This window comes from Labrus bergylta, chromosome 14 (assembly GCF_963930695.1).
Source record: "Labrus bergylta chromosome 14, fLabBer1.1, whole genome shotgun sequence".
Taxonomy (NCBI): domain Eukaryota; kingdom Metazoa; phylum Chordata; class Actinopteri; order Labriformes; family Labridae; genus Labrus; species Labrus bergylta.
The window spans coordinates 19,678,402-19,696,531 of NC_089208.1; the positions used below are offsets into that span (position 1 = coordinate 19,678,402).

Here is an 18,130-nt window from a genome sequence, read left to right on the forward strand (position 1 = left end):
TCACCAAGCAGTTTAGCAGTGAGTAAGAAAGGCTTCTTTTTGCCTTGTTTATCATGCAAACCACAATTTACTTTCCAATGTACACAAAGACTGGGTCTGTTTACTGCTCTTTTAACGCACTAGACACAGCAATTCCAAATGTTATTTTTTTCATTTTTGGATGTTTATAAAGCATGTTCACATAGCCTAAATATTCCCACACATTTTCTTCTTCTCAAAAAATCGACCAGTTTGCAAAGCCTTCTGCTATTTAGGGTCTAAATATGTCTTTTAGGAAGTGTATGTTAGTCACATAGGGCCTCTTCCTGCCTTCTGTCTCATCATTAAGTCAGTGACCAACCAAAATGTAACACTGCAGCTTTAAGAAACTGTATGACGGACAATAAACAGATTAGAAACTCATAATTGGCTTTAACTTTTTAATATAAAGACCTAAAAACTAACCGATCTTGCTCTTATACATTTCATAAATATTTACAAATATATATTCAAATCTGAGGTCTGTGAACATTGTATGTGTTGCTGGTGAAATCATGTGTACGGTGTACGTACGTGGCAGCATGTGCTCCAATAGTGGCAAAGATAAAGGATGTAACCATCTGTCTAAGCTGCTGCCACTTCTGTTTGTCATTTGTCTCTGAACAGGGAAGAGAAGAATCCTTTCCCTCCCTCTCCCCTCACTCTTAAAGATTTGCTTCTTTGGAGTCCTCCAGTGTTTTCTTTCTCTCGCCTTGTTTCCCTCTGTCTCTCCTCCTCCTGATGCTGCACCTGTTGATTGATCACCAGCCGCATGTCCTCCTGTGACGAGAAGGGAGGGTCAGATGGACAAAAAGAAATCTGTTCTTAAAGTGCATTTCTCTTAAATCAGCATCTTTCAAATCATTTTGCCTTTTATATCCCTGCACAAACACGAACCTGCCATGATTCCAGTTCTTGAGACAGCGCCACCTTGTGTTTGATGGTATTGAGAAGTTGCTGTGTTAGTGTTTCCTTTTCTTGGCGCATGGTGACCACTTCACTCTCCAAAGAACTGGACAATATTGTGATAATAAGTCAAACTTGCATTGCTCTGGATTCAAATCAAAAACTGCTATGGTCAAAAAAGTAAGTTGTTGTGTAGCATTACCTGTAACTTGGCTTCTCAGGACTGCTTCTAAATGGCTTGATTTCTTCCCTTAAAGACTCCAGCTCTTCTCGGTGAGACTGCGCCTGCAAGGTGTGAAATAGAAAGGCAAATATATCATATTCATCAAAACCTTTTAATTTTCCCTTTATAAATACTACTCATATTACTCAGAATACTTTTTATTTGTGAGTCTATAGGATCCTCTTACGAAATGCTGGAAGAATAAAATGCTTTAACAGAAAATAAAAAGAATTAACTGGTTCTTAAAGTTCCTGTGAGGAGTTTTAAGCGGATTACAAAACAGATTGAGATAAATATCGATGCCTCTTTATGGCCAATTTCTTTTCTTTTTTTACTATTTGTATATTTTGAATGTCTGAAACCACTACCAGGGGGCAGGTGTCAGACAAAATGATAAACTACCTGTTGCTGGAACAGCCTTTGTTTGCAAATGAGCTGTGATTTGACTGTGAAATAAATCAGTTGTTTAAAAACCCACTTTGCAGGAACAGGAGAAAGTCAGCAGAGAGATAAGAGGTAGTGCTGTGTCCAAAGAAGGTGCCAACATGTAATCTACACAAACCAGAAGTTCATCACAGGAGCTCTGAATTATTAAAATCACTTTTAATCCTTGTTTATTTACCAGCTCTGCCCACACACAGATAGTGGGATAACATTTTGTAATGCAGGAAAGCTGATGTTGGGCTTCACCTCCTCCCATTTTTAAGTCAAACCCCTCTTCAAATGAAGTTATACATCTAATAAAACAAACCTTTGCTTGTATGTGGAAAGGGTTATGTATAGATTAACTGACCTCCTCTTTGAGTGCTTGTATCTCTTCCTCTCTTGCTTGAAGGACATCTGAGTGAGCTAGAAGAGCCTCTCTAGCCTGGTTGGTAGGAGAGATAAACACAACAGAGAGAAAAGAACAGTGAAGTGAAACAATGTGTTAGCCTATTTGTGCTTTGATGTGATTATTGTCTTCAAAGGCATTGGGTATAGGTTTAGGAAAGTTAGTATTAGTCTCAAACAATCCAACTAAGAATGTCAGTGCAGGGTCAAAATTAGTTGGTCAAACGTAAAAACATTTCTGTGTGGGTGTGTATGTGTGTGTGTGTGTGTGTGTGTGTGTGTATCTGTGTGTGTGTGTGTACCTGTGTTTGCTGAATTTCACTAAGCAGAGACAAGGGCTGTGTGTGCGTACTGTCCAGAATGCTCTCTTCTCCCATGTTCAGATCTTTCTGCTGTAGAGAGCGATTCAAGGTTCGTAACTCAAACACCACCCCCTGCTCCTGCTCTATCTACATAGACACACAAACAGTAAGACAAATACACACATACACACCTACACACATCAAGAGCTTCATATTAGTCATGTTAGTGACTTTTGTTAGTTATGTATCCTGCGTCTCCATTCCCCCTTAGGCCTTATCTTTTACCGCGACAGTGTATGTTAAACAGAAGTCAGTCAGAGCTCCTCACCTCTGCTTCTTTCTCTCTCAGCTTGGTCTGTAGGTCTGACAGTCTCTCTCGCAGTGTCTCTCTCTCCGAACGATATCGATTGCTGTCCTCCTGCGAAGCTCTAAGTAGTGCCTCCATGTGAGACAGCCGCTCCAGCAAAACTCTGTTCTGTACCAAAAAAAAAAAGGAATAAACATGAAATACCTGATAAATTATGAAATGAAGAGTCAAATCATGTCAATGCTTAGATTAAGTAATGTTTACTATGGCTGTTGGGTGGCTGATGAACATTTCAATAAATGTAAAAGAGATGTACTCCAGTCACACACAAGAAACATGAGATTTGATTTCAACCTAGGTTAAGTGAAACTCTAAAGACTCCTTTTCAACAAACACTTGTTGGGAATTTTTGTATGACTCAAATTCTCAGTCTCAAATTTCATCTCAGTAAACGAAGAAAAAATACATAAATCCATGAAAGACATGAAATGTGTTGAAAGAGAGTGCAGGATGACATGCACCAATTAACAACAAGACTGAGGTCAAGGTCAATTATTTTGTATATACCGGTAGTTATTTTTAATGCCTGCTACTACTGTCACTAATTCAGCATTGAGACTGGAATTGCCTTTATTTACACTTTCTGCAGAAATGTTGACTGTGTGGGATAAATTTGACAGTAAAAGAAATCTAAAAAAAATTAATGTTAAAGAGTGCTTCTTCAGCATGTGATAAGAAGTATCAATTGTCCACAGGATTGCAATGATCATTATTTTCAGTAGCTTTAACTCATTAATCTGTGAAAGCACCTTGCTTGGAGACACATGGAGACTTTTGAGATTTTGAAGTGACCTGCAAATTGCTTCTGAGGTGGATCGAGGAGTTGCCACTTGATTGGGACTCCCCTAAAATGACTTGAAAACAGCTCTTCCTAACTTTACCTTGTTTATACAGTAATTTACTACTTATCCATCTATGACATGTGTATACACTTATGTATCCTATCCTGTGGCACACAATATAGTATGTTTGTGACTATTACAGTGCAGTTATAGATTCAAGTGGTGACTGCATTTACCTCTCCCTTTACGTTGTCTAGTTGAGTTGTGTTAATAGTTCTGCTAAAAGATGATTCGTCCATATCTTCTCTGAGGGAACGGAGCTCAGTCCTCAAGGTGTGTTCCAGTGTCACCGCCTAGATGGGAGGAAGATTATAAATCGTGAGACCTTTTTTCTTTTGTTCAATGAGTCACCACAACGGTTGGAGTCCCAAAACCTGCTAGTCTTCATTTTTTAACACACACACACACACACACACACACACACACACACACACACACACACACACACACACACACACACACACACACACACACACACAGAGAGACAGTTCCCACACACAAATAGTCACATGCACATGCGTCTTTTTTGACAGCAATGTAGCATTATTGTGATGCTTTCTAATAAGTGATCGGCTCAGTAAGACAGGGTTGCCTGTTTCCTGCTGGTATTTTGAAGTATACCTCAGATAGCTGTTCCACCAGGCGCTGGTTGTGATTGGCTAACTGAGTCATCTGATCACTCTCGTCCCTCCGCCGGTCACGCCCATGACTGTGATGTCGCGCTAGCTCTTCCCTCAAAACGCCCAAATCTGCTGTCAGCTCTGCCTCCCTCTGCCCAGACTCCAGTTGGTTCATTTCCAGCTTCCTCTGAAGAACATGCTTCTCCTGCTGTAAAGCCTGGGACATTAGAAAACAAAGTTAAGTGGCTTCAACATGAAACAATCAGATTCTGAAACATATGGACTATCCAATGTCTGTATTCTCGTTACTTTGTGTACAAGAGTCTGTGCCTCTACACGTCTCCACATTACTTTTTTACATATCTATAGGACAGGGTTTTACACCTCGGGTACTTGATGGTACTTGGAGTGCACTTATAAAGCCTCCCTCTAGTCATCTGACCACTCAAAGTACTTACACTTAATGTAACCGCTCATCCTTTGTGTACATGCTGATGTAGTGCCATGGAAGGCATTATCATCATCAGCTTTCCAATTAATGGACAAACCGCTCTCCCTCAGTGCCACAGTTGTATTAGTACCCATAGTGATCTTTTGGATGAATATTGTTGGAGAGTTCAATTAAAAATACATATATATGTTTGACAAACCACATGATAGACGTTATATTCCAATACATCAATGCAAATATTGACTATCATAAAATACCAAATGTTGTGACAAAATCTATCACATTCAAGTTCCTTTTTGTTTCTTTGCTTTGTTGCTTCTGAAGTTAGACATCAGTGTCATGAAGCCAGTTCATCTCAATTTGTGTTTTTCAGTTACACGCTGAGTGTTTAATAAATCAGACACTGATGGCACAGCTTTCTGTGTTTCTTCTTTAAATGAGCTCTGTTGCGTACTTCATTCGAACTGTGGTGAGTTGTTTGGCTGAATAAAATAAATTACATGGGAACATTATTTTAAAACACATAGGAGTACCATTATGGAGCACAGGAGGTTGTGGGTCTGTCTCGTTCAAGTAGTCCAACTCAGAATTTGATCAATGTTTTCTTATACACCTGTGATTTCTGTTCTGTTATATGTCAATTTAAAAAACAACCTAACCTGTTCATATATATTTTGTATCAGAGACAGGTTGAGCAGTTTAAAGACCGTAATCATTAATGATAATGATGAGTTACTGTCTTACAAGTCTTTCAACTTTGAAAAATTTCAAGCCTGCAGGGCAAACATTATTAAAGCTTATTTGGTTGTTTCTGGAAAAATATGTGTGTGCTTCTTTTGTTAACACCTTGCTGTATGTTTTAGAAGTGTGAAAAGTTTATTGAAACTGTTTCCAGCAGCTTAATCCTCACCTCCAACTCCCTCTCGCTCTGCTCCAAAGAGGCTGCCAACTCCTCATTCTTTTCCAGCAAAGCCTGTCCCAGCTCTGCAGCGAGTATCAAATCAGTCTCTATCCCCCCTCCGCTGTCACCGCAGCCAGGAGAGGATGTGGATGAGGGGAGAGCAAAGGAGAGAGACACCGAGGAGGATGAGGACAGAGGGAAGAAGGAGTCCTCCAGGCTGGGGGATGGAAGACTGCTTTTCCTGGGGGTGAACATTGTTGACAGTTGCTGGCTGTTTCAGGTTGAAAGCTTCATGTCTTGTCCTTATTGTCGTTATTGTAATCCAAACTCACACAGGAGGAAGGTGGGCAGCCATGACTTTTTTCTTTCTTCGTTGGTCTGGAGGCGTTTGATTGGTTTACTTTCCAATTGTACAATCCAAAGTATGTCTTAACAAACTTGCTCTTCAGCTCAAGTGGTCTTTATACTGGCTTCATCTACACTTCATCACCGACAACACTGTGGACAAGACAATACATTTAAAAAAACAAAAAAACACTTTAAACAGATTTCTAACAGAAACTATGAAGTAAATAACAGGTATGGTGATGTGTGCATGTGAGCTGGCTGGTAGGTTTCTAGAAATATAATCTCACAAGACCTTCAAGGAGGTCTTTTGTCTGACAGGTGCTTTTGTTACTCTGACCGAAATACCAGCCACGCTATTATCTTTGCTCTTCTCCCCTCCCTAAATTCCAAAGGAATTGTGCTAAAACTAAATCCTTCACGTCTTAAATGTGTCTGTAGTAGAAAGAGTTCTTTAAACATCTCTAAAAAAAAGCACATTTGAGCAAGTAATCCAGCACACTTGTTTTAAAAGCTTAAATTAACTGGCTACTTTTTTTGCCGTAAGTGCCACATATCCCTTTGTCCAGTCTCTACAGGATTGTATCTATGTTCATTTTTCCTTTTGTAGACAAAGTTTTAGTTACAAATGTTCTTACTCTGTAGTCTCGGTCTATCATGACATTTCTTACATCACCATATGTAATCTCACCTGTTCATGGCTCTTACTATTATGAAACCACACCATCAAAAACACTAAAAGGAAACTATTAAACTATTTTCTTCTGTCACATAATATGGATCAATTATGCTTAAAACATAACACAAGTGTGCCCTGACTTCTAATGCAGTAAAAATTAAGTCTGTCTTACCTGATAGTTCTTAGCCGACTCACACCCAACAGGTATGGTCTTCCTGTTTGGTGAGTGTATGTGTGTGTGCGTGTTTGTATGTGGGAGTGTTTGCACAAGAGAAGCTCAGCTGGTTTCCTTGGTAGTGGAACATACAGTATGTAAATACAGCGGCTGGCCCTGCCCCCCAGTGGCTGGAAAGGTAAAGAGATCAAACAGAGGGACGAATCCACTGAGAGGCAGAGCACAGAAGAGAAAGAGACAAGTGTTGAGTCTGCAGCTGCTCTGAAATCTAGTGGCTGAACACAGTAGAGAAAATACAGATAAACTCTGAGGAATGTGTTGCTGAAAATTTCTAACGCTGCTCTTTGAGCGGGGGTGACACAGGGTGAGAGATGGGGAGAAAGAAGGTCAGGACACAAGCGGGGGTCTGTCTAATCCGGCCCTCCTCCTCCTCATTCCCCATCCTGTTTACCTGCTTGAACAGTTTGAAAGAAGCTCTGTGTGTGTTCATTTATGAGGTAGGGGGTAGGGAGAGTAGAAAGGAGGACTGCCATCACGTCTCAGAAACAGCAAACACACGAAAGGGAGCATAAAGCCTGCAAGTTATTAAGGAAGTGTTACTCAAGACCAGTGGATCATACGGTGCATTCACAAACAGCACAGCTATGCCTTGCACACTCTGGGTTGCTATTTCAGTGTTGCTTTTGCTGCCAACCTCTGAGGCTGGAAGACAGATGCCCAAACTCTCAGACAAGAAACTCTGCGCTGACTCCGAATGCAGTCGTAAGTAGCACACTGACCAACTCCTTTTTGGTGCTAATAAATGTAATGCTCAAGCTCATGTAAGGAGCTCATGTAAGGAACTGTCAGCTTAAAGCTCATGTAAGGAACTGTCAGACTTTGGTGCCCCCTGTTGTTGGTATTTGCTGATCTTGTCCTGTACCTGTGGGAGTAGTTTTTTCTGACAATAAATATTCATCCAGTTCATGTTTTACAGTTAAATGTTTCACTCACTGGATCTTTTCTGTAGAATCTTTTTTCAAAAGAGGCTTAATTTGACAGGCTCCTGTTAATCACCTCGCCTGACACCTATCCCTTGCAGCAGCTGTTTCAGGCATTACAAATGACTACAAAATAATACAAATCTTTGTAATAATGGTTTTGTTTGCTAAGTAGCACGTAAAGTGGCACAACTATTAATTCCAGTCTTCTTTTTTAAACCCAGCAACAAATTTTAACAGGGGCTTTAACTTATTTGATCATTAACAGACAAAATACATTTATGTTTAACTTCAAAAGTCCTTCATATCCTCTTCTTCTTCCATCACACTTATATTCCTGCACAGATCCTATCCTGATTGCCCGTGCACTGCAGGACTACTACCCTGGAGACTGCAGATTCATACCCATCAGACAAGGGCAGCTCATTTATGTGTATGCAATGCTTAAGGACAGAGGGAACCTTTTCTGGGCTGGCAGTGTAAGTAGGACAAATAATTAGGGGCTAAAAGCTTTTACAGTGTCTTATTGGGAGTCATGACATCACGAGCACTCACTGACTCAAATGTTTGTAGGTACAAGATTCCTACTACGGACAACAGGAGGCTCGCATCGGCCATTTCCCCAGCAGTGTGGTAGAGGAGACTCATCCTCTCATGCCAGCCGGAACCGAAGTCAAGACTACTGTAAGTGAACATTCATACATCCATGCAAATTTGTAGGCATGATTAAAAAAAATACCCTAATTGTACCCCCTCCCCCCCTTTTACAGAAATGGGACTTCTACTGTAACTGAAAAACAGAACAATCTTCAAACCAACAACGTCACAAGATAACTTTGGCATGTGATTTTTCATATAGGTAAGCATTATAGAAGTAGGTTAGCATTTCCGCTGTTGTTTTTACTCATGCATGTAGAAGATATCCCTTAAAACAACAAAAAGGTCCACAATGTATGCTGATATCATAATTAAATAATCAAAAGCTCTGAATTATGAACTATTGGTGCTTTACCATTTATACCCGTCTGTGTTATTCTTTATCCTATTGTTTATATCTGTTTTGAATCCATTCCATGTTTTTATCAAATTACAAAAGATAAATAATGTTTGTAGAAAAATAGACAAATGTGAATTTTAGCATGATTCTGCTCTAATTCAAGCAATCTGTAAGGTAATTATTTCAGCTGTGACTGTTTGTCAGAAAATAAATCTTCTAAACAAGCAATGTCTGCTAATTTTTTTAATTTCTGCTGCAAGAAAACCTCACCTATATAATTTGTTGGACACAGCAGTCTATAAATCATCTAATCAATAAAATTGAACAATGAAATAATGGGAATGAATAAACAATGAATAAGATGTGTCCATGGTTTAGATTCTGCTTAGGTAGGGACAACAAGAAAAACTATATTTTTGAGCACTGACACACATACAGACTTAAAAAGAACACAAATCAGGTTAATGATTTCAAGATTCAACATTTATTGTATTTGTTGTTTTATGTGTTAATCTGCCTAAGGGCTGTTACTAATGAAGGAATGATAAAGCTGTAATTGTTGCATCTAAAAGCACATGTGCATTCACTCCCACACTGACACACTTTCCTAGCAGCTCACAGTCAATACCCCTTCAGCATTAGGGGCCCAGAAGTTCCTTCCCAATATTCCCCATCTATTTCCCTTTCAGTGACCCATCTCAAGTCCTTTTCTGGCATTCTGGCAAGTGAACAAACAAAATAAGTCTATTTTTGCTTCAAGAGACTCCATCCCCCTAACACATACAAAAACTATTCGCAAAGACTTCTGGCACCTTACTTATATCCATTCACGCATTACTGAGTAATATATATACAACTAAGATAAACAATTTCAGCCTGTTTCCATCTTCAGAGGGGAATGATCTTTATCAGCATTGTGATATTAATTGGCTCTGCAAGCTAGTTTAATTTCAGACATCAAATGTTTACAATTTTGCCACAAAATGGCAAGGCCAGGACAGACATACAATTTAAATGCATGGTAAATTTTAACTTAAAACTACATTTCCCCCAAGCTGTCATATGACTGTTAATAGGTTTAATATGTTAGCATTTGGGTTTACAGCACCATTGTCTTGAAGACTAACAGTGAGTAAGACGTTCTTTTAGAATGCCCTTGCACTTATTGACATCTACACTTGTATGCTCTGTCATACTGCCAAGAAAACTGTACCATGCAGGTTAAGTATAAAGACAGCACTTGTTAGTAGTGAGCATTTGCTTCTGCTCTACATTTTCTGTTTGGGAGTTCCAACTTCACAGGAAATGGGAATAGTGCGCTCTGGGCCAGAAGATGACCTTGGTGCAGTGATGGTCAGCACACCATCGACAGACAGACTGGAGGTGACATCAGTACCTGACACCCCGGCAGGAAGCCTGTACTTCCTCACAAACTCTCTCGATACAAAGCCATGGTCATCCTGGAAGCAGAATTAGCAGTATGTTAGTCATGTTATGTACCACCAAATTCTGTATGACTATTTCTGGAGTTGCATATATAGCCTCTGTAACCTGTTTGTCTTCATGCTTGGCGTGTACTGTGATGAACTCATCACTGACACTGACAGACAGCTCGTCGGGTGAGAAATGCTGCACATCCAGATAAATGACGTAGCGATCCTTTTCAATGCGCATCTAGACAGATGGCAAAGCTGTTAATTTTTGGACTGATTTAGGTGCATGCCTTATGCCTAAAGTCAGCTTGTTGTTGTTGTTTCAGTGCAATACTTCAACTTTTTTTTACACGATTAGGCTGGCATCAACAAGAGAGAGAGAAAAAAAAGTATCATCATGTCAAAGGAATGTGTTCATATTTTAAAAGCAATAAATCAATTGGCACAATATTTGACATTCCAATACAGCCTTAAGTGATGTACCAGGGAGGAGTGAGCAGTGCATCGATCTGACACCTTAATCTATTAGTCCAATTAGCGAGCAAACAAACTAATGCAGTGTGTTAATAGCTGAGAGTGTATTGTAATGCACAAACTTAAAAACACCAGTAATTTGTATTATTTGCAATTTCACATCAAATAGGGTACTTAGTATCAGCCAATTTTCTAGGTATCATAATCAATATTGGGAAGAAAAGAATGATCAGAACATCTTTTGTTATTAAGATATAGCATCAAGAAGAGGATCGGAAGATACTATTTTATTCAGTAGTCAATGCAATGTCATGCAGGACAATCACATAATTGTCTTATGAATTTTACTTTACCTCACTGTGACCATTCTCAGACCAGTTAAACCAGCGCCAGAATGAAGGGCGACTCCAAGGGAAGGACCAGGGTGAGGGCCAGATTAATGGCCAATCAGTGAGAGGTTCTGCCAAGGAGAGGTCAGAGAAGCGATGTGGGAACGCCCAGCGGTACCAGGGATACTTAATGGGGATATCCATGATGAGGTTCCAGAGAGGATGTGAAAAAAACAATGATAGGTGGTATCTTGGTTTGTCTTGGTTTCAGTTGGGTGCTGCTATGCTCTCCAGCTGCACATTTATAGGCCTTTCCCTCAAATCTCATCTGGGCTTTGTCAGTGTTCCCATCCTCTGCATCCCCCTCCCCTCCACCACCGGTCATGCACACTTGCACAGTGACTCTGCCAACATGCTGATCTTTCTGGAACAATGATGTCAACTATTTGTCCCTTCATTGGCTTCATTGTTTTAGCTGTCTGGCTGTAACTGGTTGCCACCCCCCCCTCCCCCCCCCCCTCTCTCTCTACAACTCTGTGTTTCTATCAAACTCCTCTCCCAGTCATGAGTGACCCTGGCTCAAAGTACTGCTGATGCCCCCATACCCTTTCCCCAGGAAATACCCCTGTCTGGATCTCTGTGTGTCTCTGCGTGTGATTGTGTGTGTTTGTTTGAAGAATAGCTGCCAGAGCATTAGCCTGCTGTTCTCTGAGTGCCAGAAGCTTTAGGTTTGTGAGCAGAATGGATGTGAGCTTGAATGAGAACTGATGAGTTTGTATGGGAAAGCATTAGGTGACACTCCACAGCTCGTATCATTTTGCTATGAGCTCAGATGAAAAAACTTTTGTAGTTGTGCCAACCAAATTTCTTTCAGTCTCTTTCTCATCCTCCCACTTAGGTTGTCTCCAGTGTGGGATAGTTGCACCGATTACATGTGTTTTATTATCTGCAATAATGAAGATGTGAATCTGATGTCAAACATTAAGCCCTTGCTTTGTTGATTTGGAAAATGTTTGCCTTCACAACAAAAAAAGAGAACATTTCAGTGCGCACATCCAGGCAAAATGCAGACAGGTGCAGGACAAGATAACTGCAGAGAAAAAGGTAAAAGGTCTGCACACTGTTTGGCTCCCAATCCAAAATAAACAGTGTGCGGACCTTTTACCTTTTTTTCTGCAGTCTTTAAAACAACAACAACAACAACAGATTGTGTGCAGTACAATTGTATAATTGCTTTAATCTTTCAGTTACAGAATTGCTTAAAGCTACAACATGTTGTAATATTATAAGATTTTAAGTGTCAGGATAATAGTGAATTGACTTCAGCCTACTAAAATATCTCTCTAAAGTCTTCTATTATGCTGCAACTTGCAGTAAAACCCATAAAGTTATGAATTAAGTAACTGTATGGTAATTGATTATAGGTAAAACTAGGCAAATTAATTTTAGTAAAAGAACATTTTTGAGAAAAATTCGAACAAATATTTTTTCCTGACTGGAATGCAGTTGTTTTTTTTTTGTTTTAAAAAAATAAATAAAACTACCTGAGTCATCATGGGAAGTGATAATTTTGGATTCTCCTGCTTTATCAAATCTGCCAACTTCCATGCTCAAATTAACAAATTTAGCAACGTCTTTTTTTCACTATGTAGAAACTACACGAGAAATTACATCAATCTCAACATAATGTGTAGTTGCAAAGTGAAGGTGTTTCGGGATCAGATATAACCAGAGAGCCTTATAATAGAGAGTGCTCTGGTGATATAACGTGATGAGTTTGGCTGAGACAGGAAGCTGTCTGTTTAGACTCGTTACCATGGTGACGTGGTTCACCTCAAGTCGTTTTGACCAGTTTTGTCGATGGCTAACAGACAGTGAGCTGTTTGTGGATTCAAATTAACGCTCTGGCCGCAGAAATGGAATTGACGGCCTCATATTACGGGAAACTTGATAAAAGAAACCCAGTTGTTTTAGCTTTTGAACGAGACATCAACTCATTTGTAACAGCGATAAGGCGAGTCGCTTCTTCGAGCAGCCAAGATGACGTCTCTTACGCGAAAGGGTGAGATATGACCAATTAACGTTTAGCTACAAGGTTAATATTACCGTAATTGTAGAGTTTATCAGTATTAGCAAACAGCCTTGTGTTTTTTTAAGGGTCGTATTAGATAACTGCAATATGGGCCACGAGAAAGAGTATCACAGTGGGCCTCCATTTTTTTCTAAAAGGCATCCCATCCTTGCCAAGGGTTCATGAGTTTATTAGTATTTATTGCGCTCATGAATTATCATTCAAATATGTCATGCTGTCTTGTCACTATGTGGCCTATGCAGTAAAGTTACTATGCTCGTGAAAACGTTTTTTTACTCACATTTTTTACTGCATGCATTTTGAAAATATAATACTTCAGCGTCCATTGTCTGTGCTTAAAATAATTTTTAACATTCGCTCACGTCAGTAATACATTATTTCCTGTAGGATTAAAATGCTGGTGGAGATATGGGAGAAGTACAAACCTCGACTGCCTTTGCATTTCTACCAGGAGCGCATGTTGGACATTGCAGATTTTCTTTTTGGGATAAAGGTAATTCACTGTAGCTAAAGCAATAGCTGTGATTATTTGGTTTGACCAAATGGATAAGAGTATTTTTTCTGACTGCATTTCCTTTAAAGACACTCTTTTTGGTGGTGTGCCTTGTTTGCTTACTAGGAAATTGGCCAGTCACAGGAAGCTGATACCAAATGCATCAGGGTCAGAAATATGTAAATCAATGTCATAAAGTGAAAAATTAAGTATTCTTTGAGTTGGAAAATAAAAAAAATCTGTGTAGTTGGAAAAGAGCAATTCCATGAGAGTTGATATAGAGTACAAAATCTCTCTATTTACAATGTGTAACACTTCATGTCAGCAATGTATTTTGAATAAAGTTAAATTACAGACAGACAGTGTTGGTCTTCAAAATTCAAACTGGTGCATGTTAAATTAATATGAACATAAATGTTCTCATCATACAAAGTGGCTGGTCAAAGGTAACTATGGACACAAACACAGTAGCGAAAGTGAACAGGAGTGTTTGGGTTTCCTTTTAACACTCCAGTTTCAGGTTAGTTGTGGAACAAGTTTAGTTGTTGAATATATGTTGTTTTGTATTATTGTTAAATACTACATGTTGTGTGTAGAACTGTTGTCGCACTCAATGTTGTGATGTTGTACTGAATGTCTGCAATCTGTGATTATTTGCGGCACTTGGCTTGCTGCCTCATTACTGAATCACAGCCTTGCTGATTTTCAGTACAACCCATAAGGCATTTTGTTTGTTTACACCTGCAAAACTATAACTTCACCAATTGTACATGTAAAGAACAATAGCAAATAGAACATATTCACAATTGCCATTCTGTGTTTCTCCCCTCTCCTCCTCTCCTGTAGTCATATCAGTTGGCTCTTTGGCATGGTTACAGTCTCCATCTTCTGCAGTTCAGTTTAGTTGAAATAACTGAGATCACAGATGTGGACCACTACATGGCCTGCTTCTTCCCTGACGGATTTGATACAGACCAAAATATCTTAACCATGAAGGTAGAATGTGCTGGAAAAAACACTATACTTCCTGTACTATGTTTTTTCATGTTACCAAAAAGTTTTTTACATGGATAAATGATGTGGTATGGGGTGTTAGGATTTCTGAACCCTAATATATTTACTGTAAGTCATGTATCTTCCTCTGTGTGTGTGTGTGTGTGTGTGTGTGTGTTTGTTTGTATTTAGATCCGTGCCATGCAAGGCTGGGCCCTATGTATATTTGAGCAGGAAAAAAAGCACCCAGTCCTCAGCCAGAAGGGACTCAGCAAACTGCTTTGTGTGCTAAACTTCATCAGGGTCATGATGCAGGCTTTTCAGGAACATGAGCACCTCTGCTGGCACATTTATAATGGTACATTAATAATTTCAGCAATTACCTTTTTTTCTGACAAAAAAAATATCAAGGAGTTGTGTTGTCAAAGAGTAAAATTCAAAGATTGCCCAAAAAAGAAGTCATTTCTTATCAATTCATTTTGTGTACAAAGCAGAAGGGGTTTCACTTTATATCCATGTAAAGAGGTTGATTTCCAAATAGTACACTTTGATTCCCAGAATGATATGAAATAATGTTGTGACAATTACAAATAGTGAGCAACTGCATAATGATTATGTATATTACTTTAGTTTAAGTGAAACACAAGATTCTACTGTATATGATATTTTGTAGAGCTAATCTTTTTATTTTTTCCAGGTTCGTTACACATCTACAACATCTGTCGTTACCTGATGACTATGAATTATAGTGAACAGGTACTTAACTTAATTTCTTTTTTAGCAATAGATTATTATTTATTATTATTTTAATCATCTGTTAATATCTATGCATTTTTAAATTAATATTGATGTTTGGTATTCTCTGTTTGTTCTATTTTTTCTAACTTGTGAGCTATAAGAAACTCCTGAATTTCCCCCAGGGGATGAATAAAGTATTTATCTATCTATCTTTTAAGAAACTTTTTTTTTAAATTGTTTTGTTATGTTATATTGACTCCTAAAATAAGAGCTTAAATGGATGAGGATACAAGATGGTATGAAACAGATGTAGTGAATCTGATGTGGATTTAAAATGTGGAAAGTGTTTTACCATGATGCTGATGGTGATCTACATAGCCAGTGAAATACCAGTTTATTTGATTTGTGCTTATTGTGAATGGAAAAAATATACAATGTATGTCAAAGGCATGCTTTCATTGATTCACTCTTTTCTGAAAGTTATTTGGTGTGCCAGGAAAGTATTCGGTCCATGAAAGTCCCCAAACCAGTAAGTAGTCATATAACTGTAAGTGTCACAATCCTATAATCCACCTTTTATGATTTGATCCAGGCACTGGAGTATCTCCTGTGGGCAAGCATTAGCTTAGAGCTCTCCATCCCTCTGATGACTTCCAAGAATCTGTTGTGGATTGTTACACTCTATTGTGCTGTCTGCCACTGTTACTACGACATCCAGGCGGAGGTGCAGGCAGAGGTGAAAGACAAAAATAATCTACATCTAGATAACAAAATAACGCATTCCTATGAGTAGACAGATTACAAGATACAAGTTGAAAAGGTCAGCTGTTGTTGATCAACCTTTGCAGTTCATTGTTAGACAGCCTGCTAGCAACATATTTGGTGTTTAACTTGCTTTAGAGAAGATTACCTTTAATTTTGCTCAAATTTGTATCTTTTTGATGAGATATGACTGTTCAAAATAAATAAATAATTTATTCATTCCTCATGCTTAGCTTATAACGTGTTAAAAAATATTTCTGGTAACATATTTAAAATGTATAAACACCTTTTAACTAAATGGATTCCATGTGATGAGTACCGCTAAGAGTTTTCTGTGTGTTTTCTAATGCTTTCAGGAATTTGCCAGGAGAGCCCTTGGAAAGATCGATGGGCTAGCAAAGATGGAGGAGCAGAATGAAGTCCCTGCCACCAGAGAGACCCAGAGAGCTTACAGAGAAGCCTCAATCAAGGCAGGAGACTTCTCCAATTGAAATATGATCTTGAAAATCTTATGAAATCTTAGAGAGTTCTATGTCATAGCAATCAGTGACACATTAAGTAGAGGAATGCAAGGCAGATAAAGCACAGATTCGACATATCTACATATATCTACTAAATTAAGTCATCATTGGATGTGGGAATAAGACTCATCAAGGATTGTATATGTCTGACTTTTTTTTAACTCTCTGTTCCCCATTTCACAGTTTATTGTTTTCCTTTACAGTGTTGATATGTTCTTTTTTGGTATTCAAATTCAAGCAGATTTAAACTTTTTTTTCCAGCTGGCTGCCATGATTTTCAAGCGGGCTGTGTTTGAGGACAGAATGAGACCCAAATCCATGCTCAGAGTCAAAACCAAGAGCACCTTGAAGGACATACCTAATGTAATAAGATCAACTCTACTGCATTTTCATTATTTTCAGTCTTAAATGTCTTCCTGAAGTGTACTATCACTTAATACCGATTACCAAACATACCCCTTTTAGGTTGAAATACACATTATTGTGAAAGTTAAGTTGCAAGGCTGCTGTATGGATAACTGCACTTTCTATTATTGTTAACTTTTTAACCTAAATTCACAGGACTTATTTTAATGCTCTTGAATAATTCATATAATTGTTTTTGTAGTTGCTGTTTCCTACCTTTTGTATCTTATTAGAACCAGAGTAATTGTATATCAGTATCAATAGTAGACGGTTGTTTACTCAAATGGTCATCACATTAACTCTATGAATAATTGTTAAACTCTTGTAAAATTACCTAAGATTGCATGCTTGTCTGTGTTAACTGTAGGCGCCATGGCCTCGTACTACAACAGAGCGAGTGCTAATGGGCCTGTTTGACAGCAGTGCAGCACAGTTTTTGGGGATCTTGGAAGCACTTTGGGACAGCAACAAACGTCCACTGGAGACCAGGATACCAGATGAACCAGAGCTTCAGGAGGTGATTCTGGAACTCCTGTCAGCTGGCATCAGTATAGTATCTGGTTGGTAAAACAAACTCAACAAGAAAACACTGTCAGGATAAAATTAAGAGGACATTTAAGAGGAAACACTTAGAAGATGCTGATACTTTTTAAATGCATTAATTATTATTTGGTATATGAGATGAGTGTTTACTCCTATAGTGTCATGAGTAATGTACTTTTACGTCTTCTGTTTAGAAATATCTACTGGTGAGTCTCTTGATGTGACCCCAACATCCACTCTGATGGACTTAGCCATTACAGGTAAGTCCCTTTCTCTTTTTTCTCTCACATTAATGTCAACATCGAAGCACTTCAGTGCTGCAGGGTGTTTCTGATATACATTATTTTGTGATTTTATTTAATATGCTGTGTTGCCAGGAGAAAACAAAGTACCCCTCATTTCTGCGGTGCGGTTCATTAAGCTGTTGTTTCAGTACAAGCAGCCAGATACTTTCGCTGAACTTTCCAGAGAGATGCTGCAGGTTTTGTCTGTGAGTACAAGCTTTAACTGTGGGTTTCATTATTCATCAAAGGGGAAGTGTCTTTGGGTTTGTGTCTGAATTATCCTGAGTGTCTTCTGCGACTTTCTGTGTTAGAGTGTGGAAGGTCAGCCATTCAGGAAGGCAGAGCTGGAACTTTCCCTACTTCACAATTTCAACAGTGTGCTTTCGTCCCAGGGGAACCATCCTAAAGGGGAAAACATGATTGATG

The 18,130-nt window shown here is 38.8% G+C and overlaps 4 protein-coding genes across 9 annotated transcripts in view; 2 read left to right on the top strand and 2 right to left on the bottom strand.

The window, feature by feature from the left end:
* Nucleotides 1-405: 405 nt before the first annotated feature.
* On the bottom strand, nt 406-6,792 carry bicdl2 (BICD family like cargo adaptor 2). 3 transcript variants are annotated; one of them, XM_065963072.1, is made up of 10 exons: nt 6,658-6,792; nt 5,471-5,959; nt 4,111-4,326; nt 3,666-3,782; nt 2,609-2,755; nt 2,281-2,370; nt 1,941-2,015; nt 1,127-1,209; nt 916-1,030; nt 406-798 (listed from the first exon to the last, which is right to left on the bottom strand). In XM_065963072.1, the coding sequence occupies exons 2-10, from the start codon at nt 5,714-5,716 to the stop codon at nt 628-630; spliced, it is 1,260 nt and encodes a 419-aa protein (XP_065819144.1). In that variant the 5' UTR covers nt 5,717-5,959; nt 6,658-6,792; the 3' UTR covers nt 406-627. The 3 variants fall into 3 exon arrangements, with proteins under 3 accessions (XP_065819144.1, XP_029136845.2, XP_065819145.1); XM_029281012.2 differs by having other exon boundaries at nt 2,281-2,427; nt 6,658-6,791; XM_065963073.1 differs by lacking the exon at nt 2,281-2,370 and having other exon boundaries at nt 6,658-6,791.
* Nucleotides 6,793-7,068: 276 nt separating this feature from the next.
* Nucleotides 7,069-8,865, top strand: mia (MIA SH3 domain containing). Its single transcript, XM_020652978.3, has 4 exons — nt 7,069-7,422; nt 7,986-8,119; nt 8,214-8,324; nt 8,411-8,865. The coding sequence occupies exons 1-4, from the start codon at nt 7,305-7,307 to the stop codon at nt 8,432-8,434; spliced, it is 387 nt and encodes a 128-aa protein (XP_020508634.1). The 5' UTR covers nt 7,069-7,304; the 3' UTR covers nt 8,435-8,865.
* A 237-nt stretch (nt 8,866-9,102) lies between these two features.
* On the bottom strand, nt 9,103-11,252 carry LOC109998227 (alpha-crystallin B chain). Its single transcript, XM_020652998.2, has 3 exons — nt 10,898-11,252; nt 10,189-10,311; nt 9,103-10,097 (listed from the first exon to the last, which is right to left on the bottom strand). Exons 1-3 carry the CDS (start codon nt 11,075-11,077, stop codon nt 9,906-9,908), a joined length of 495 nt encoding a protein of 164 aa, XP_020508654.1. The 5' UTR covers nt 11,078-11,252; the 3' UTR covers nt 9,103-9,905.
* A 1,503-nt stretch (nt 11,253-12,755) lies between these two features.
* The window catches only part of LOC109998237 (cilia- and flagella-associated protein 54), a 29,117-nt gene continuing 23,742 nt past the window's right edge, over nt 12,756-18,130 (top strand). For 3 of the 4 annotated variants that reach the window (XM_065963250.1, XM_065963249.1, XM_065963248.1), the window contains exons 1-4: nt 17,251-17,437; nt 17,615-17,680; nt 17,798-17,910; nt 18,016-18,130. In XM_065963250.1, the coding sequence (XP_065819322.1) occupies nt 17,281-17,437; nt 17,615-17,680; nt 17,798-17,910; nt 18,016-18,130 (451 nt within the window). In that variant the 5' untranslated portion in view covers nt 17,251-17,280. Of the gene's footprint in view, nt 12,936-13,352; nt 13,459-14,304; nt 14,455-14,643; nt 14,810-15,148; nt 15,208-15,781; nt 15,926-16,307; nt 16,422-16,733; nt 16,836-17,244; nt 17,438-17,614; nt 17,681-17,797; nt 17,911-18,015 lie in introns of those variants that run through there. The other variant, XM_065963251.1, reaches the window with a different exon arrangement.